The sequence below is a fragment of the Carassius gibelio genome, chromosome A13, assembly GCF_023724105.1.
Source record: "Carassius gibelio isolate Cgi1373 ecotype wild population from Czech Republic chromosome A13, carGib1.2-hapl.c, whole genome shotgun sequence".
NCBI lineage: Eukaryota > Metazoa > Chordata > Actinopteri > Cypriniformes > Cyprinidae > Carassius > Carassius gibelio.
This window is the reverse complement of record NC_068383.1, coordinates 4816037-4838708: the sequence shown is the minus strand read 5'-3', so window position 1 is coordinate 4838708 and position 22672 is coordinate 4816037. Positions and strand designations below refer to the sequence as shown.

The following is a 22672-nucleotide window of genomic DNA, read 5'->3' as shown; positions in this document are numbered from 1 at the left end:
AATTAGTTCAGATGCTTTACTTATGAATTATTTATTTCATCATTTCCTACAGTGATTTATTGTAACCTAGTATTTCTACTTAAATATATCCAAATGTTGAAGTTAATGAATTCATAAATAATGCAAAAATTCAAGGTAGTATAACAAACTTTATATGTTGTTGTTGTTTTTACATTTCACTACTGAAAATGATATTTGTTTTGATTATTTGGTTTAATATATTTCCCCCATATTTCACAAATGGGAATTAGTTTATTTATTAATTTGATTAGACATGTGACTATTAATGGCAATTTTCTCTAGATTTTGGGTAGAAAATATGACCCTGACATGTTCTTGACCAGTTTTGTGCGATTCACTGATATGGTGGTTTAGATCTGTGGTTCCTGCACTCACTGCTGCGTCCGACGACGTCTTTGGTAGGTCCTGGAGAAGTGGGCTCTGCGCAGTACTGACACAGACAGTCCTTGCCATTGAACGTCACTCTGTCTCCAGCAGGAAATGGTCTCCTGTAGGTCATAAAATATATGATCCCAGTTAAAATTCCGCCACAATGTCAATGACTATATAATGTCCATTGTGTGTCTGTTTGCAAGTGTGGGTGTGTGTCTGTAGGCTCTTACTTGCAGATTGTGCACACAAAGCATGTTGGGTGGTAGGTCTTTCCGAGTGCAGTCACCACCTCCCCCTCCACAAACTCTCCACAGATGTTACAGCGGGTGCCATGGATGCGTTGGTAATCCAGAGTGCACAGATATTCCCCATTCTTCATGAAGAATCCTCCCTGAGCCAGATCACATCCACACACTGCAGCCAAACACACAAACACTCATTCATTCTAAAGTTGGTAATTAATTAATTATTATCAAAATCATGGTGTGTTATATACTGTACACACACCCTACCTAAAAATATTAGAGAATAATGAAATAATATTATATAACTATAATTATAGAAATATTATATAATTAAAATAATTAAAGAATAAATAAATGCTCCATAAAAAAAAGCAAATCAGCATATTAGAATAATTTCTGAAGGATCATGTGACACTGAATACTGGAGTAATGAATATGATTGATCACAGAAATAATTTACATGTTAAAATACAATAAAATACAAAAACGGTTCTCCTCGTTCACTTCCTTTATACTAGAAAAATACATTTTTCAAACAATCATATTTTATGTTCTGCAGAGGAGTTAAAGATCAGTTGATAAGTAAATAATGACAAAACATTTTAGGGTGAACCTTGATTTTTGTTATAATGGCTTCTTTGTCATACATTTCTGTTCTTGTAACCAGATAATGCAACATAATTGGCGCACTAGAAATAGCAACTGTAAAAATAAACCTCAGTGGAGGACAATGGACAAACCTGATCTTGAGAAAACACAGTCAGAAGCCTTGAAATGTCTAATCTGAACCAATAGCCTATCTTAATCACATTTAGAGCTCATTGTGTTTCATTTTCAGCTCTTAAGAGCTCCTTCACCCACTTTCTATTTGGAAAATGAGGGACTGGAAGTATAATAGATGTGTACAATGTATATGTAGTATGCTGGAGAGCTCTGCAGTGCTGTTATGTAACCGACTCTAGTGATTCTCATAGCCTTCTACTCTGGTAAAAAAGAGTTTATTCACTGAGAAAGTTCTGCAGAGGCCATATGAGGATAACGCCACCCCTTAAGTCTCACAGATAAAGCGAGAGAAATAGTATACATACAGGTGCTTCTCAATAAACTAGAATGTCGAGGAAATGTTCATTTATATCAGTAATTCAACTCAAATTGTGAAACTCATGTATTAAATAAATTCAATGCAAATCTCAATGCCAATCAGCTTATCAACTCAAAACACCTGCAAAGGTTTCCCTTCACAAGGAGTGTAAGCCACAAAAATTAATTACGAATAAGCTGGCTGTTCACCAAGTGCTGTATCCAAGCATGTTGACAGAAAGTTGAATGAAAAAGTGTAGAAGAAAAACATGCACAACCAACCAAAAGAACCACAGCTTTATGAGGAATGTCAAGCAAACTGGATTCAAGAATTTTAGAGAATTTCACAAGGAATGGACTGAGGCTGGGGTCAAGGCATCAAGAGCCACCACACAGAAGTGTCAAGGAATTTGCTGAACCACAGACAACGTCAGAGGCGTCTTACGTGGGGGCGTCTTACGACTATTGCCATTGGTCCAAAGTCCTTTTTTTTTTTTAGATGATAGCAAGTTTTTTATTTCAATTGGAAAACTAGGTCCTAGAGTCTGGAGGAAGGGTGAAGAAGCTCATAACCCAAGTTTTTCGAAGTCCAGTGTTAAGTTTCCACAGTGAAGATTTGGGGTGCAATGTCATCTGCCAGTGTTGGTCCATTGTGTTTTTTTGAAAACCAAAGTTACTGCACCCGTTTACCAATAAATATTGGAGTACTTCATGCTTCCTTCTACTGACCAGCTTTTTGAAGATGCTGATTTCATTTTCCACCAGGATTTGGCACCTGCCAAAAGCACCAAAATGCCAAAAGCACCAAAAGTTGGTTAAATGACCATGGTGTTGGTGTGCTTGACTGGCCGACAGACTCACCAGACCTGAACCCCAGAGAGAATCTATGGGTTATTGTCAAGAGGAAGATGATAAACAAGAGACCAAACAAAGCAGATGAGCTGAAGGCCACTGTCAAAGAAACCTGAGCTTCCAGACCACCTCAGCAGTGCCAAAAACTGATCACCTCCATGCCACGTCGAATTGAGGCAGTAATTAAGCAAAAGGAGACCCTACCTTGGTTTTATGAAGTATTCTAATTTGTTGAGATAGTGAATTGGTGGGTTTTTGTTAAATGTAAGCCAAAATCATCACAAATAAAATTACAATTACTTCAGTCTTAGTGCACTGAATTGATTTAATACACAACACAAGTTTCACAATTTGAGTTGAATTACTGAAATAAATAAACTTTTCCTCAACATTCTAATTTATTGACAAGCACCTGTACATATATATATATATATATATATATATATATATATATATATATATATATATATATATATATATATATATATATATATACAGAAACTGTAGAAAAAGGTATTAACTTAAAGTAAGAGACACAAAAATATTAATCCCAACATCCGTAAATTAAGCATCATCTCAAAAAACGTGCCACAACAATATCAACCTAAAGGGAATAAACAACATGACAGCGTCTCCATGAAATCATCACTGAAACATTTGATCTGATGAATAAATGAAAAAGTAGTGGACTTGGTAACAGCATCCTTGGCACATATCCTACAAGCAAACTTTCATCTGAAATTCTTATGAAGTTGTGTGGATTACTTGTGGATTATTGATGATGTTTTTATCAGCTACTTGGACTCTCATTCTAAAGGCACCCATTCATTGCAGAGGATCCACTGGTGAGCAGATGATGAAATTAATACATTTCCCATGAACAAAACATAAAAAGTAATGAACTTAGTAACAAGCGGCCTTTAATCTCTGGACGACGCAGACACAACAGAATTCATAAAATCTAATATTCAGATATTAAACCTTCATTAACTACAAGGAGCTGATTGTTTTAGTTTTAATTTAAAAATTGTATGCATTTAAATGCGTTTCAAAAATTTAAAAATGATTATTTAAAAATGATCTAAATATAATCTCTTTCAAATATATATGCAGTTGGGAAACTCCACAAATTGGAATGCATTCATTTAACTTTCTATGATTTATTGACTATATTACTTTACATAAAATTATTACATATGTAAGTTTAAAAAATATATTTAAAATGTACCTCTTATTCCTCAGAAACCACTTTCTTAAAAGAATAGTTCACCCAAAAATTAAAATTAGCCGAATATGATGTAGATGAGTTTCTTTCTTCATAGAACAGATTTGGTCAAAATTTACCATTATGCTTGCTCACCAGTGGATCCTCTGCAGTGAATGGGTGCCATCAGAATAAGAGTCCAAACAGCTGCTAAAAACATCACAATAATTGACAAGATTCCAGTAAATTAGTTAACATCTTGTGAAGTGAAAAGCTGTGGGTTTGTAAGAAACAAATCCATCAAGACATTTTTAACTTCAAACCATCTCTTCCAGCTAATATACAAGTCCTCAATGCATTATACTGCTTTCTCCAGTCCAAAAGTCATCTTGTCTGAATCAGGAGAGAAATATGCACAGATCAAGCACCATTTACAAATGAAAATAATCTAAAACAGTTGGTGTTGGTGGATTTTGATGTGAGCCGACAACAGGGAGCAGACTTTTTCACTAACAGAAGCATTGTTATGGATTACAAACTCGTATTTTGGACAAAAGTGAGGGTTTAAAGTTTAAGTGTCTTAGTGATGAATGTGTTTCTTATAAACATACAGCTTTCTGCTTCAATAGATAATTTATGAAGTCATTTGGATTACTTTTGGATTGCTGATTATGTTTTTATCAGCTGTTTGGACTCTCATTCCGATGGCACCCATTCGCTGCAGAGGATCCATTGGTGAGCAGGTGATGTAATGCTACATTTCAACTAAACCAGTTCTTGGATGGACTGTTGGTCTGTTGGTGAGTACATTTTAAAATATCATTCTAGAGTGAACTATTCCTTTAACAAATATTGGTCTTTAATGTATTATTGGATTCAATAAAACATCACAATATGGAAGTAAAACGGGTTGTGATCAGGTTGCCTGCAAATGAAGAAAACAATTATTTAGTTGTGTTTATGCTACTCTGAAGCGATTCGATGATTAGATAATCTGATTATTATTAAACAGATTTTGGATGGCATAATCCCTGAGGGTGTTGAACACAAAGTAGGTGATTAGCTCTTACACTCATTATCTGCTCAGATTACTACAGGTCATGGTCAAATTCAAATCTATTTTCTGTCTAGTTTGTTCAAGAGTTGACACAAAAGAGTGTAATATCTTATATTAATTATCACCTTGCATATTTATAATTCAAGAACTGTTAAATCCCTAGTCCAAATATAGGCCTGCTGAGTCACTCTTTTTCTGTCTCTCTCAGTCAATGTCATTGTCTCTGTGTGTCTGTGATGTATTTAGAGGCCACAGTAAGGTCAGAGGTCAGAGAATGATATGAACTTAGTGTGAGAAATAAAGGGCTGGGCGAGAAATTAAATAGACAAGATTAACTATTTCTGCCCAACTGAAGCTAAAAGTGAAGAAACAAACAAACAAACAACAACTATCCGTCCACTGCAAAAGTAACATACAAGCAATATGTTACATTTTAAGTAAAGCAATTATTTATTAATGTGTCATACTACTTTTAAAAGTAATTTTTTCCCCAAGAAAACAAACATTTTCATGTGCTTCATGACAGAAAGCAAGCGTTCAACAAATTAAAATAACATAGAATGTCATGTTTTCATATTTCAACATGTATCATTTCGCTAGGTGACTGTTAAAAAAATAACTACTACTACAGGCTAATATACTGTATACTTACAAAATAAACGTTTGGACACACTTGATTGAATTATGGTTCTCATCTTAAAAAAAAAATATATTTTTTTTTATTATCATTATTTTTGCTAATTAGTTTTATAGAAAACTAGGCTACTATTTTATTTTTTATTTTTATGTTTTGAGTTGGAGCAGTGCAGGATAATTTGTCCGCCATACATTTGAACTTCTATCACGTTTTGATCACTTTATAATTTCCATATTTTGTGTTATTTCATAATTTTGATGACTATTAATTAAAATGTGAAAAATAGTAATAATAAATGTCCATCCTTTGACAGGTAGTGTTTATAAGAACATGGCTTCCATTAATGAATCCCCTCATGTGCAACATACAAGATGTGACTGTTTCAGTCAGATTTGTGCAGATCTTGCATCATAATGCGGCTCTCTCTAATTGAAGTGGGACGGTAGGACAGAGGGAAAGTCTCTGGGTTAATTGGATCACAGCTCAGACATGACAGGATTTACTTCGTAATAGGGCTGCATTATATCTAGCTCTACGTGACTCAAGTGTTGCTGACAAAAGAATCAGGATAATCTTGAGTTTTGTTAAAAGCAGATGGATTTGGTGGGCTTACTAAATAAAGACCCTGAAGTGACATGGTAAATCACAATACTATACCAGTTCAACAGTTCAACAGAAAGCACTAAAGCAAGAAAGGCAGTCTGGACATAACCTAATGACCTAACTTTCTCTCTCTCTCTCTAACACACTCTATAATAACTGTACTGTATAATAATAATTATTTGATTCATTAAAAAAAAATTTTTTTTACCCTATAATAAAAAATAAAATGCTTAAATGAATCATAGAAAAATGATAGAGTTTCATGTACACTGCTGCCATTTACACAGTGAACTGTTGTTGGTATCCTCACCTGTCCATATAGAGTTAATGTTATACTGAATACAAACACAAGTGAGTTGGGTCTATTTTTAAAACTTATCGCAGATTCTGAGAAACACATGCTAAATAGGTCAAGCTGGAACTCATATAACGGTCTTAACAATCACACAGTGATCCTGAACTCTGGCAGGAGAGATGAGTCTTTGGAGACACACACAAACAGTGTTAGACAGACTTCAGAAACATTCATAAGAAAAACTCAGCAAACCAGAACCACAACATCTCAGACAGGGACGATTTCACTTTGAATATACAACCGAATGCACACAACCTGTCAAAAACTGTCTAGCTAACATTAATTTCCTATGATTTTCTGTTGATTTTGTGCATTGTAAAATATAAACCAGACATGTTATTAAATGATTGTGCTCTCAATTTAAGTAGACAGTAAACGTCCAACATACACCCCTCCTTTTATTCCATTCATAGCATAGTTCTAATTTACATCTCTTCCTCATTCAGCATTTGTCTTCGTGGCACTGGACGTCTTGTATGTAACAGGGACTGATGATTTGTATACGTGCATAAGTGACATTAATTCACTCACCTTTGCATGTGAAGCACTTGATGTGGAAGTGTTTGGCCTGCACTCGTAACACCTCTCCCTTGCACATCTCTCCACATTTAGCACAGCGTATCAAAGGCTTCCCCGTCTGGTGGTGAGCTTCCTGTGTATGGGCCACTGGAAAAGAAGAAAACAAAGTTCTCATGGTCTGGAACAGTTCTGCAAAAGTGCAAGTATGTATGGAATATGAGCTGCTTGTGCAGAGCTACTGCATATAAAATACAATATTCTGTTCAGTAACAGTCCGTTTTGGTTTATATTAAAAAATATAAGATTAAGCTAAGAAAAAAGTGGTAGAACTGTTTACTGAAAGGTTCTTTGGGCAACCCAAAATAGTTCTATGAAAAACCCCTTTTGGAGGCTTTATTTTTAAGTGTACTCCATTCTAGCCCATTCCCCCTCTCAGCTGGGTCTACACTAATCCAGGAGGAGCGACTGATTCTGTCCCACAGTGTTGAGCATCAAACACAGACAGTCCCTGTCACAGGGCCAGAGCAATGCTGGATGTGCGTGCATGTATGTGTGTTAGCATGTACAAGTCTCGTGGGACATTCATTTCACAGAAAATATATTTTTTCCTACATATTTATGAGGAGAATCTCTTCCCCTGCCCCCTTACCATACCCTCTCCACCCTCCCGTCCCAGGCCAAACAAAGCACTGGAAAGTGGGATCAGAGCCGTATCTCTCACATCCAGAGCTTAAGCATAATTACCTTCAAAAAATTCAGTATTCATAAAAACATAAATGAAATTACATTACAGTTAGATCAAATTTAAATGAACTGCAGTTGATCTAATGGGACATTTCATGTTATTTTACGGTTATTTTACAATAAAATACTGTAAAATGTACATATGTGAAGTGAAAAAGAACATGGCATATGCTTATACTTCACATTCTAATCCCTATGACCAAGGTCCTTATGGAAGTCGAAAGAAAAAATGAATAAAGGTAATTGTGACTTTATATCTCACAATTGCTTATTTCTCTCGCATAACAGTTCTACAAGTCTACAAGCTGTATAAATGACTCGCTAATGTAAAAAAAAAAATATATATATATATATATATATATAAAACACACACTGACGGGTCTTACATGTACAGAAAAATCAAATGAGTGGTATGCAGGAGAGTAGATGACAGCTGCTGTACTTCAAGTACTTCATCCAAACTCTTGGTGAAGCCTTATAGAACACGTCCTCCACACAAGCAGGCTGATTAAGCTCTGAAGTGACTGGTCAGAGTGATATCACATCAGCTTCACAGACACTGCAGCCCGACTGACTCGCTCTCCTGACTACAGACAGCGCTCTTAACTGGGATAAAACGAGTTTAGTGCATGAAATGGAATGCAATTCATTTAAAAATGGTTTTGCACTGGTGTGTTGCTAGGCTAAGAGCACAATATTCCAATAACTACAGAAATGCACAGAATATTTTATCAATACTTATAACATTTGTCTGGATTAATTTGTTTCCCTGAGCTCAATACAGTGCATTATAAGATTGGCTTCTCATGAAAGGCATGCGTGCTGAAAACAACAGCATATGCTGATATGTTTTGAAGCAAGGCAGCTTGTGTGTGCTGGTTTAAGCTGGTCATGTGCTGGTCCTAAGTTGGTCCTAGGCAACTAGCTCCTGCTCAGAACCAGCTCAGGACCAGCTTGAACCAGTTCATGACCAACTAAGACCAGCTTAAACCCACTCCAACCATCTGCTATGCTTCAAAACATTCCAGCATATGCTGTATTTTGCTTTCCACCTTAACATAGCATGGAATTAATTAGCATGATGGTAATAGCATGGTATTCTTGAAAAAATCCAAGGTACACTACCATTCAAAAGCTTTTCTGTATTATTTGAACAGACGGAACAGAATTTTGTTGAAATAGAAATATTTTGTAACATTGCAAAAGTCTACTGTCACTTTTAAATAATTCACTTGGTGGAAACAAACTGAATGAAATGCCACCATGGGCACCAAGTTGAGCAAAAATAATAAAGTGCACATGGTAAACAAATGTTGAGGGTTTTTTTACTTTCACATGGTGATTTTATATGACAATTTCAGTGCAATTTGATTTTTTTTTAGCTCAAACATTTTTATGCAGCAAAACAATACTGCAGTATCATATTATTAATTATTTGATACATATATCAAATTATCGACTAAATATGTTTTCAAATAAATCAATACCAAAAGTCCACAGGAATAAAAACCTATAAGGACAAATCTTATGATTGTTAACTTGGTTACTGTGTGTAAAACATTAGTTCAAGTTTACCTACGTGTTTGTGCCTACAAATCTACAAAACGTTACACTTGCAGTCTTCCCTTTATAGTACTGAAAAAAGACTGTGTTCATTAGTTAAAGACACAATGCTGGAGATGAACCTAAAGTCTGCGTCTCTGCAGATGAACTGCGGCAGACATCTTTAAAGAGACACCACGAAACTGAAAGAGGCCACTGCAGACGAGACACAACAATGGACTTTACCTTCCTGGGAGCGTTGCTGGGGTGACGGGTGCGGGCTGCGCGTGTCTACCTCATGCTTTTGTGTCCCATTTAAAACTGCAACACTGCTGATACAACAGCAGCGGCAGGAGACATGCCACTATTAAACAATCAAATGCTCAAATAACCTGTAGACTTGAGAGGTACGACTGCAGCACAAAGCGACTCTTTCTCTTATATAACAGTTCCTCCGATTCAAATAACTCACACACAGCAGCTAAAGCCAAACATGGTGCAATCTGGACATAAACTAAAACACAGCATCAGAATCACCTAAAATAAGAGGTGAGATAATCCAGCATCTCTGCAGATAAAGAACAGCATGTGATTCTCATGATGGATTTCTGGTAAACCTCAGAAAGTGACTATTTACTCATTATAGTGTGAAATGTGACCACACTACTATACAGATGGTCAGTTACTCTCACCAAAACACACATACGCTCCTAATTACCTTTCTTCTTGACCATGACCATCAGTGGTAAGTGAAGATGAATCAATAATCAACCCTAGTGGAGTCGTGTCCAGTGAGATTTAAAAAATCCAGTCAATTAATATGGACGAATAAAAGAGGAACACACAAATTACAAAATGCTAAATGTGTCCCATAACAACAGAGGCAGGCGGGCGTGCGCCTGCTCCCCTGTACCCCTCTGTCTCCTCCTCCTACCACCCCCACCCTCCCTCCATCCCTCCCTCCGTCCCATCCCCCTTTCTGTCTCATTAATCCAAGGACTTGCCCATCTTCCTCTGCAGTCTGGTAGTTACTGCCAGAATTTATGAATATAGCTGCCAATTTGGCTTGACTAGGCTTAAAAATGTAAAAACATTTTATGGCAACATTTTTTGGTATATAAAATATGGTTGCACTGAATTAAATTTTATTGGTTGTCTTTTGCAAATCATAGTAAAAATGTATGACAGTGGTTATTTTTTTTGCTAAACAACAACAACAAATAAGGACAAAAAAAAAAAAAAAAAAACACACACAAAACAAACAGGACATTACAATGTCCATAGAAATAAAAATAAACTCCGCAGTATTAATCTTTTAATATTTTGATGCTTGAAATCACCTTTTTTGGTCAAAAATATCCAATTATATACTAATATTAAATGTAATATTCAAGGTAAATTTATAATAATAATAATAATAAGAATTTTAAATTATTATTATTATTATAATTTCATAGACTATCTGCAAATTGAATACAATAAAATAATCATAATTAAGAAACAAAATGTTTTCTTTTTTTTCATAGAGGTTTCCCAAACATAAACTGCCAGTCACTGGTTAAACAAAATTTATTCCAGAAAATAGCTGTTTATTTTAAAGTGTTAAATGTGTTTTCTCCTAAAATACTACAAACAAATAAATAAATAAATAATTACACATTTTGAATAAATAAAAAAAATATTAAACTAAAAATATTCTTCATTACAAAAATCATGTGCTCAACACATGGTGCAGGTCAAAAATAACTAAACGGCCAAGTCAGCAACTGTGCAGGGACAGACACAGCTGTGCTGTCTTGTCTTCACCTGAAGTCTCCTCGCAGATCACATAGACTTGTCTGGATCATGACAGCAGACATGCTTTAATCCACCATGAATATCCCTGTGATTAAGCTGTGACGATCTCATTAGCCACATCACAGTACAACAGCTGTCTGAGTGACAACTACATAAGCAGAATGGACTCATGATGAAATAAAACATTCTGCAAGCAACATATTAACTGCAAATGTTTTATTTTAGCAGAAGTTTCACAAGTGACTGTTTTTTAGAGGACTCTTAAATGCATGAAATCAGCTTTTTCTGTCTGCTGCCGTTCATTTTGTTCATGACGCTTTGAACAGGTTTATGTGAAATCACTGACACCCCAATGGCAGCACAGCACAGAAACAACTTCAACAACTGCACAGCAGTACTGATTCAGAAGAAGCTATACAGAGATGTCTGTAGAATCTGGAAGCAGAATTTTCGTTAATTTCAGAAGCATAAACCAAAAAGTATGCACTTTTATGATTCTGAATATCTGGTGCTACTAGGTGCCAAAAAAACAAAATTCCAAGATTTGACATCACTAATCTGGAAAAGCAATTATTTGACACTGTCAAATAAGTGACAGTCCCATTCATTCAGTTCTGTGTCCAATTTAGATCTTAAAATTGTTTCACATGTGACAAACTCAGTGCAATTTGTTTGAATTAATTTGTTTGAATGACTATGCAAAAGCGCTGAATTTTTTTAAATATTACGACTCATTGTTATTTACATAAGAGCATTTTCATTGATTTGTTATTCCATTAACTTTTCCAATAACACCACTGCAAGACTGTCTCTCTGCTCTTCTCAGATGACCCTGTAAAAGCTCTTAGATCTCCACATGTCAGGAAGTAAACTCCTCTCCCCGGGCCAAGCAGATCTATATGGTATAATCTGGAATGCAAGGCTGAGGAAAATGCAATTTAAAAATAAATGGACAAATTTGCAGTTATTAGCTGTTTATATAGGAAGAGTTCCAGCTAGACGGAGCACAATGCATGCAATGCAAGAAAGGTAGTAAGAGATGCTTTTCAACTCCTTTTAACTTGACACAATATACAGTGCTTTAAGTGGCCCAAAAGAGGTGCCAGTACTCTATTATAGCCAAAAAAAAAATATATATATATATATATTTTCTGTTGTTGTTGTTTATTTTTGTTTTTGTTTTTTTTGATGATTCCCCTCATTCCCTGAGGTAACAACAACTATATTGAAGGGCTTTTATATACAGCAGTCAACAGGCAACCTTAATAATAGATCATTTTATTAGTTTGTGTGGATTTGCTTGAGCTAGAAAGAACTACTGAACATAAATAAAATGTGCAAAAGGATTTTGAAAAAATACCCTTAGAAAGAGCTACTGCATTACTGCATTCAAACTTCCAAACTGACTCAAATGATTCGCGAAGCAGCTCCGAACTCCCGAACTGACTCAAATGAATCACGCTCCGAACTCCCGAACTGATTCAAATAATTTGCGATCCCCAAACTGACTCAAATGATTCGCGAACCCGCTTTGAACTCCCAAACTGACTCAAATGATTCGCGAACCCTCTACGAACTCCCGAACTGATTCAAATGATCCGCGTTCCCCAAACTGACTCAAATGATTCCCGAATCCGCTTGGAACTCCCGAACTGACCCAAATGATTCGTGATCCTACTCCGAACTCCCGAACTGACTCAAATGATTCGCGAACCCTCTTTGAACTCCGGAACTGACTCAAATGATTCGCGAATCAACTTTGAACTCCCGAACTGACTAAAATGATTCACAAACCCGCTACGAACTCTCGAATTATTTCAAATGATCCGCGAAGCCGCTCCGAACTCCCGAATTGATTCAAATGATTTGCGATCCCCAAACTGACTCAATGATTCGCGAACCCGCTCCGAACTCCCGAACTGACTCAAATGATTCGCGATCCCACTCCAAACTCCCAAACTGACTCAAATGTAAAAGCTGAACTTCAAGAATCATTCTTTCAGTGTTTCACTTCAGTGTCACGTGATCCTTCAGATATCATTCTATTATCCTCCTGATTTTCTGTTTGTGAAAGATTTCTTATTATTATCAGTGCAAGACCATCAGACATTTTTTACTTTTACTTTTTGCAAGATTCTTTGATGATGAGATGAATAAATAAAAAGTTCTGAATTAACAGCATTTATATGAAAGAATAATTTTCTGCAACATTTTTTAATGTCTTTAACACTCTAATGTCACTGTAATGCATCCTTGTTGAAAGGTGTTTTTTTTTTTTTTTTTACTGACTCCAAAGTTTTGAAGAGCAGCTTAAATATTACAATTATTTACTTTAAAAAAAAAAAAAAAAAAGCAAAACTAATTTCCTTTTCCACTGGCCACTGGTCAATATGTGTAAATCTTTAACCAAACAGGAGCAAATCCCAAGAAATCCAAAACCTGAGGAAATCTGACATGCTGGATTTGTCTGATGGTTCTCTTGTAAAACTAAAGCCTTTTTGGGTGCCTCAAGCATGCCTAAAGGAGTTTAGTTACATAATTTTTGACATCTGTATACTGATAAATACATTGTATAATGCTCACAAACACTCTTTTTGAAAAAAAAAAAAAATTGAATGTACAATTAAAAGGTACATTTACTGTTGCTTAGTTAGTCTAAATTTGACAGGTTTCGGAGCAAAACTGATCTAAATTAAATTCAGATTACTTGTGCATTAAACAAGACATGTAGAAAATGAAGAACAATATCAACATCAAGTGCAACCCTTCACAAGTTTCCATAGCGGTTCATACCAGGTGTCAGGCTCTCAGTCAAGTAATAGTCTCCAGGGTTGATGAACGGCAGCTGTTGCATCACAGGTTCTTTCGGGATGAGGTACAACACTTCTGTCACACGTCCATCCTCTATGACAGATATGCGTTTGACAGAGTTTGTGCGTTTGATCCGGGTGCGATCCACATGCTGACTGCGTCCTGAGCCGCAGAGCTTCCCCAGGCTGCTCAAAGTGGGAAGGGAAGGCATGCCGGCGGTACCTCAGAATTCTCAATTAGTCCTCCAAAATACACAAAACAAGCCATAAAATGTTTTAGGAATTAGTTTTTCCACAATAGCCTCAATTTCCAGGCTAAATCATGGCTGATGATATTCCAAAAAGCCTTTTGACTCAGCGGTCAGAGGTCACATAACAGCAGATGAGTCTGCAGAAAGGGCCGAACTCCAACCAAAAGATCTCAACCTTTGATCTTCAGATTAACAAATCTTAACTCTTCAACCAAATGCTTGCTCGTCCCGATTAAGTGATTGCCAGATGTAATGCTCCTTACCTGACAATGATACTCCTTACCTCTGCTTCAGGTGAAGACCAGAGGTGAACCCCATGCCAGAGTGGAAAGTAAGAAGTGCTTCAAATAGCTCCTTGCCTTCTCGTAAGAAGATTAACCCTGACGTCTACTCTGTGATTATCTTTTGGATGGGGCCAAGCAATGCTACCATAACAGATGCAATGGTTCAAGCTATTTGGGGAGAGTTTACTGACACAACTAAAAATACTCTCTTTTTGATCCAAATCAAGACAATTCCCTAGCATTATCTGTTTTCTGTTAAAACACTCTAAAAAATAAAAGCTCTTTATTGGCATTTACAGTTCCATGAAGACCTTTATCATTAGCAGAAACTTTCCATTGCACAAAAGGTTCTTTATAGTGGAAAAATATGAATTAGAATATTAAAATGTTCTTCCCATGAAAAAAAAAAATATATATATATACATATATATATATATATATTATTTTAAGAACAGTTCACTGAAAGGGAGCCCAAAAAGGTTCTTCTATGGCATTGCTGCAAAACCCCTTCTTTATTTTTAAGAGTGTACAACTGAAATGTAATGCACAAGATTAGCTGGAAACACATTTGTGCAGATTCGGAGAGATACAGATCAGTGATAATCCCATAAACTCCTTAAAATTTTTAATCACAGGGTTTTTTCATTTATAAAATCGAATTTCCAAAGTACAGCCATCAGAATTAAACAATCTGATGTAAGAACAAAAAAGAGACTACATTGCACCAATAAACAAAATGCTATTTTTTTTCCCCATATATGCACGCAGATTCTGTATTTTTGAACATTACATTTTGTACTATTATTAATATAAAAGCAATTGTTTGGTGCAATGCATCAAAATCAAAAACTAGTTCGGTAAATGACATTGGCATCGATTAATCTGGTAATTCAAACATTGTTTAGGAAACTAATCCTGTCCAAGAGGACTTTAGTCACTGTCATTGATCATTTAAATGCTAATAAATCCTGGAGAAACCTTCACCCTTTATGAAATTACACGAAGAATCAATTTTGACATCAGATGCATGCTGCTCTGACAGACCCCGCAGAGAGTCTTTCTGCAGATGCATAAGCAGTTTATGCTTATTAAACAGAAACAGGCTGTGTTCCAAAACCTACAGAGATGCCTACATAAGCAGCATTTCAAGAAAGGTTGTTCAAAAAGGTAATCTTGCTTTCTCTTGGCCAAACTGCTGCATCATATTTATCCTTGACGCAGAACTTAATTCCACAATGCAAAAGTTTACTGAAAAATCTGGATGAAGGACACATATGTTTATGATATTTTTGTGTGATATTTACAATTCATTTTTAAAAAAAGGAACAGAAAGAAATAAAGAAAAATCATTTTCACTATTTGTGCCGCATTTAATATTTTCTAACATTGAAAAATATCTTATAATAATGTAGCTCACAAGGTTTTCAAAAACAAACCTCAAAGGGTTTTGCAGATGCTGCAGATTTTATAAATGATTGAGGAGGATTAGTATTTTGCATGTAATCTTTAAACTGTCAAATGCTGAACATTATTTACATCAACTTGAAAATTAGATTCTAAAGGGAGGGGGAGAAAGAGATGGATTTAGAGTGATGGAGATGGAAGAAGGTTGGAGAGAGAGAAAGAGGGATGAACTTGTGTTTCTTGTGATGTTCCTCTACTTCGGAGTAATATAGGGCTTCATGGATAATAGAGCTCTGCTGTTCTGTTATATGAAGCTCTCTTCCGATCTCTCTCAAATCCTTTGACATGACTCATTTGTCTATCATTTTTTTGCATTTTGGACTGCTGACATCAGATTTGACGCCTTTGGAAAGAGGTTAGAAAAATGGCTAAATCACTTTAATAAAAGTAAGATAACAAAAATAAATATTGTTCTTTGTTAATATTCACCAAAAAAGAAAAGAAAAGAAAAGAAAAGAAAAGAAAAGAAAAGAAGAAAAAGATCAGTGGGAACAAATGGGAATGCTTCTGTTAGTCAATCATACAGGTGCATTTAAAAAAAGTTCTTTATTTTTTGTAATTTAATACCAAAAAAGCAAACTTTCTTATATGCTACATTCACTGAACATAAACAGAAATATTTCAAGAGTTTTTTGTTTTAAGAATTAAAAATTCAGTATCTCAAAAATATGAATATTTTCTCAAAGATCAATTAAAAAAAGTTTTAAAAAACAGAAATGTTCAAGATCTCCAAAGCAGGTTTAATTATGCATTCAGTATTTTGTTGGGTCTCCTTTTGCATGAACTACTGCTTCAGTGCGGCATGGCATGGAGGTTATCAGCCTGTGGCACTGCTGTGTTATTAAAGCCCAGGTTGCTTTGATAGCGGTCTTCAGCTCCTCTGTACTGTTTGTCAGATGTTACTTATCTTCTTCTTCACAATACCCTAAAGATTCTCTGTGAGGTTCAGGTCAGGTGAGTTGGCTGGCCAATCAAGCAGAGTAATATCATGGTCTTCAAACCACTTGGAAGTAGTTTTGGCACTGTAGGCAGGTACTAATGTCCTGCTGCAAAATGAAATCAGCATCTCCATAAAGCTTGACAGCAGATGGAAGCATAAAGTGCTCCAAACTTTTCGGGTAGATGGCTGCATTGACTTTGGACTTGATAAAAACACAATGGACCAACACCAGCAGACGTCACAGCTCCCAAATCATCTCTGACTTCAGAAACCTCACACTGGACTTCAAGCAGCTTGGATTCTGTTCCTCTCCAGTCTTCCTCCAGACTCAGACCTTGATTTCCAAATGAAATGCTAAAAGAAATTTAATCAAGAGAGGACTGTGGACCACTGAGCAACAGCCCAGTTCTTTTTCTCCTTACCCCAGGTGAAATGCTTCTGACGATTTTTCTGGTTCAGGAGTGGCTTGGTAGGAATGTGACAGCTGTAGCCCTTTTCATGAAGACGTCTGATTGTGGTGACTCTTGATGCGCTGACTCCGGCTTCAGTCCACTCTTTGTGAAGCTCTCGGCTTTTCCTGACAAAATTCCCAAGACTGCACCTTTTCCTATTACACTTTTCCCTTCCAGTCAACTTTCTATTAATATATATTTTGATACAGCACTCTGTGAACAGCCAGCCCTTTCAGCAGTGACCTTCTGAAGCTTACCCTCCTTGTGAGAGTTGATGATTGTCTTCTGGACAACTTTAAAGTCAGTAGTCTTTCCCATAATTGTGGTTGCATGTTCTAAACTAGTCCAAGAGGTACCCAGTATTTATATTCAAAATTAATCGAACTAATCAATCTCAAAATGGAATATTAAGATTTTTTGACTTATAGATTTTTTTTTTACTCTCCTAAGCTGTAAATCATAACCATCAGAATTACAACAACAACAACAACAACAAAAAACCTTGGGATATTTCAGTTTGTGTGCACCGAATGTAGAATAAAAGAAAGTTTGCTTTTTTAATTAAATTACAAAAAATAATGACCTTTTCCATTATAATATAATTTTCTGAGAGGCACCTGTAAATAGATAGATCAGAGCAGTATTACAACTTTAAAACTGCACAATATTTGTAGTAATCCCAAAAAAAGTGACTTTCGGCTGTTTTTGTTTATAAAATCAGCAAATGCCAAAAATGCTAAATCATCTAGACTCTACTCAAATGATACCTAAGCAATAACATCATAAACATGCCTCAAACTTGACACATGAACTTGGCATAAAACAACAGCGAACAGACAGTTGAGCATCTAAGCAAAACAGCACTGCCACCACAGTGCACCAAAGTCACTGAATGGGCAGGACAACATGTCCTACTCATCTTTTTTTTAAGTGGTGCACCAAGCTCTCAACATCTATGTCAATCTGTTTTCTTTTATACTGTATGTATTTTTTTTAACTGACTCGCTTCCATCCTACATTCCATCCGGATGGATGAGTTTCTTCTGTGAGGTGGAGCATACAACATATTAGCTACAAATGAATACAGCACATTAAAGGCAGAGGTAGACTGAGAATAAATCTTTCTGCTGCAAAGCAAACCACCCCCTTTCTCCTTACAAAAACTGATCCAGCTCCAGCAGCACACATATCAGAGACAACTCCCTTACAAAGGAAAACAATGCCACATGAACACAAACCGAGCACACATACAAAGAAAACAAGGCTCCTATAGAGATAAGCACATAAATCATGTGCCAAACAACAACTGAGAGATCCAAAACTAAGCTTACCATCCAATCCGAAGCAGGAAGTAATTTTTTGGGCGTAGTTGCATAGTCCATCGTAAGGAGGCTGTTTTGGCTGGTGTACTGCACTCTTCTCCCCCATCTCTACTGGCAGACATAAACACACTCACACCCTTCCAGCCTCACACACTCACAGGACGGCCCGGCAGGACCTTCTGAGACTGCGTCCTCATCAATAATTCACATTCGCACGCGCACACTTGCACACACAAAAGTGCTGAGGCGGTGTGTCCTCTCTGCATGCATTCTGGTGTCCGGACTGGGAGGAAGTGGAAGAGGAGACTCGGGTTACCGCGGTACCGGTTGCCAAGGATAGTCCAGTGATGCGGCAGTCTAACAGGTAGAGCTCTGCTGCCCTGGTGCAGAGGAAGGGCGGGGCATTTACGGGATGAGCAGCACTACTGTCGGACACAAAGATGCAAGAACACTCACACAGACACACACACTCCAATCCAGTCTATTTTTAAAGAAATACTCCTTCCTAGTTGTTCAATGTGTGTGATATGGAAGCTGTTTTTTTTGGGGTTTTTTTTATCACAGTGAAGGGTGTAACTTTGGTTTGAGAACTGGGGGGGGGGCACAAAATGGGGAAAAACGTTTTCGATTTGAATCCCATTTCTTCCATTTACATACAGTTAGGGACTATGGTGATACAAAATCCAGGAAATAATTAAGTTGTTTATAATGATACATTCTGCCAAAAAGAATAATAGGCTACTATGTATAAGAAAAAGATGTCTGTCATCTGTTCTCTGATATGAAAGCATGGCACAAAAAAAAATAAACAAAAGTTCATCACAACTGAAACTATATTATAACAGTCAACAGAAAACAATCAGGGCCTGATTCTTTTTCTCTCCCACCACACAAGTGAGCAGGTAAATAATATGAAACCACACCCATGTGATGATGTGACCATGTTAAAAAAAAAAATTCTAAACAAATAACAACATGCAATTTGGCTCCTACAAGAAGAACATTTAACTTGATAATATTCAAACTGTATTCACTATTCTATCTAAGAACCTCTCTGTGGCCTGGTAGAGGTTAAGTGCCCTGATGTGAAAGAAATCGGAGAGGCATCCCACGTTGAGTTTATTGGGGACCATGCAAAACTGAGAAAGAAACACACAATTGGCATTCCACGGTCAGCTGATGGTTACTGGCTTAGTTAACCTAGTGTGATCTTGTGACAAGTACAAGAGGTGACTTCTATGTGGAGAGGGTATGGAGAGATGATGAGCTGATCACAGCTAAAGTTGTTGAATTCTACTTTGGCATATACATTATTTTTTTGCTAGGAACAAAATAGGCATGAAAAATTTACCAACAAATGATGTTCATGTTCTATAGTGAATGTTGTTCTATAGTGTTCTATTACAAGAAAAAAAAAACAGTTAACCCAATAAGTCATGCTTCAATTAATTATATTTTATTGTTATTTATGTTATATTGTTGCAACATACCTACCCCAAACTGGAAAGATATGCCAGGAGGGGTTGGAGATTTCTGATGTGTTCAGAATCTGAAAGGATATTGCAGATCATAAGTAAAAGTAAAGAGTTCGATTTTTATAAAAAAATTCCTGACTTAAATTTTCCCCCTAAAATCTAAGCATTAAATTCCGCAAAAAAAAAAAAGCACACTGAGAAGTATATGAAAGATTATATGTATAATGTTGGTTAAAACCCTGACTGAGAAGGTAACAAAAGCTTAAACTTACTGGAAGACAGCAAAATTTGCTTATCACAAAGGAGACAAGTTACTAGCAGGTGAAGAGAAGCATGGTGTTACTAGCAGATGAGGAGGATCATGATATCACTAGCAAGTGAATAGATGATGCTGATGTCACTAGCATGTATGTAGATGATGCTGATGTCACCAGCATGTGTGTAGATGATGCTGATGTCACTAGCTGGTGTGTAGATAATGCTGATGTCACTAGCAGGTGAGTAGATGATGCTGATGCCAATAGAAGGTGAGGAGGAGCATGATGTCACTAGCAGGCTAGTAGATGATGCTGATGCCAATAGAAGGTGATGAGGAGCATGATGTCACTAGCAGGTGAGTAGATGATGCTGATGCCAATAGAAGGTGAGGAGGAGCATGATGTCACTAGCAGGTGTGTGTAGATGATGCTGATGTCACTATCAGGTGTTTTTTCCAGCTCCTTTATTTTTCCCATGCCTCGGCAAGAGCACTTAATTAACATAAAGCAAACAACAATACATGTATTATTTTGTGTTAAACATAACACTTTAATAAAAACAACTCATTAATTTGGAAAGTTACTATCACATTTATGCAATAACATGCCAGTTACTTAGAACATCAATTCAAAGTTAAATAACCTACAAACCATTATAAAATAATTTGAATTCTGCTTGTACAGAAGATGTTTGTTCAACTGCTCGTATTTCCTACATTGTTGTGGATTTTATTGATAACTTTTTTAATTCTGTGTGACTTAAGCCAGAAAGAGAGCAGTATAAAAGGGTGATGGCAAAAATATAAAAACACTGCTTCACTAACCTGCTCGACTGTTAGCATAACTGCTACCATGTGCTACATTAAATGTATAACGTTACATCTAACAATACAAATAAAACATATATTATATATATATATTATACTCTATTTGACTGAAGTCTATAGTTGCCGATAGGCTTTTAATATAAGTTATTGTTTTAGTTAACACATTACACTCACCTGGGACTGGATGGCTGTTCGTGCTCCACTGCACCATCAGGACATTTACTTCTTTGCACCACAAACATCCCGTTTTGACACGTGATTTAACGTCTCCGAAACTTTTCCATGCAAACGTGGAAGGCACAAAACATTTGATTCAGATCGGGACTCTGAATCGCGTTTCGCGAATCATTTGAGATCGGGGCTTCGGAGCCAGTCGCAAAACATTTGATTCAGATCTGGACTCCGAATCGCGTTTCGCCGATCTGAATCAACCAAGTCGCGAACAGGCTCTGATGTGCCGATCTGAATCAACAGATTCGTGAACATGCTCCGAAGTGCCGATCTGAATCAACCGAGTCCCGAACAGGCTCTGAAGTGCCGATCTGAATCAACAGATTCGTGAACATGCTCCGAAGTGCCGATCTGAATCAACCGAGTCCCGAACAGGCTCCGAAGTGCCGATCTGAATCAACGGAGTCGCGAACAGGCTCCGAAGTGCCGATCTGAATCAACGGAGTCGCGAACAGGCTCCGAAGTGCAGATCTGAATGAACGGAGTCGCGAACAGGCTCCGAAGTGCAGATCTGAATCAACCGAGTCGCGAACAGGCTCGGAAGTCCCGATCTGAATCAACCTAGTCGCGAACATGCTCCGAAGTGCCGATCTGAATCAACCGAGTCGCGAACAGGCTCCGAAGTGACGATCTGGAAACTTCGACCAAAGAATGTAAAAAATAAATGCATTTTAATATAGTAAAAATAATTAAGAACGGTCTTTCTCTATATTATATTAACAGCCTAACTTTTATCGAGCAATGCACCATAAGATCACCTTTAAACTATTTAAAAAAACACTATATTTCAGCCTATATTAATAACCTCTATGTAAGGAAACATTGAATACCGTACTTACCAAATTCATTAAACACGTTATTAAATCATAGTTTTTAAACACTGACAGGAACTTTCAGGTAACTGCGTTTATAAAACAACTCTATGAAAGAATCAGATCACGTATCTAAAAATAAATCGCTATAGTAAAATAGAAATAATAAGAGGAGTGAAGTTTCCTACCGTTCTGCTGTGTTTGGTCCTCACGCGCCCCTCACACGCGCCTTTACAGCGCTAAATTAATCATCTGTGCTAATTATTATACATTTACTTCATTGTCAGCTTCAGGTACTTCATTTATTATCAGTGGCGGTTCTACACGGAGGCCTAGGGAGGCTTGTGCCTCTGTAGACCTGTCCCTGGCCACCCCCGTGCTGAAAAAAAGTAATATGATTTTACACGCGAGCGCCAAAAGCGGAACTAATGTGACGCAACGTTCTACACGGGTAAATTAGTGCAGCGCACCCAAACACTTAGGAACACTAATCATATTCACATTATTCAGGGATGCAAA

The 22672-nt window shown here is 36.7% G+C and overlaps 1 protein-coding gene across 7 annotated transcripts in view; it reads right to left on the bottom strand.

The window, feature by feature from the left end:
* Positions 1-18930, bottom strand: part of LOC128025929 (actin-binding LIM protein 1) — a 35362-nt gene extending 16432 nt beyond the window's left edge. Inside the window, exons 1-4 of one of the 7 annotated variants that reach the window (XR_008186297.1) lie at positions 13822-14285; positions 6958-7092; positions 624-807; positions 397-509 (exon numbers count right to left, since the gene is read on the bottom strand). Coding sequence is in view for 6 of the 7 variants with exons in the window: in XM_052612547.1 (XP_052468507.1) it covers positions 397-509; positions 624-807; positions 6958-7092; positions 13822-14050 (661 nt within the window). In the remaining variant the exon portion in view is untranslated. Of the gene's footprint in view, positions 1-396; positions 510-623; positions 808-6957; positions 7093-9949; positions 10116-13821; positions 14286-18560 lie in introns of those variants that run through there. The other 6 variants (XM_052612546.1, XM_052612547.1, XM_052612543.1 and 3 more) reach the window with 6 other exon arrangements.
* Between the last annotated feature and the right edge of the window lie 3742 nt (positions 18931-22672).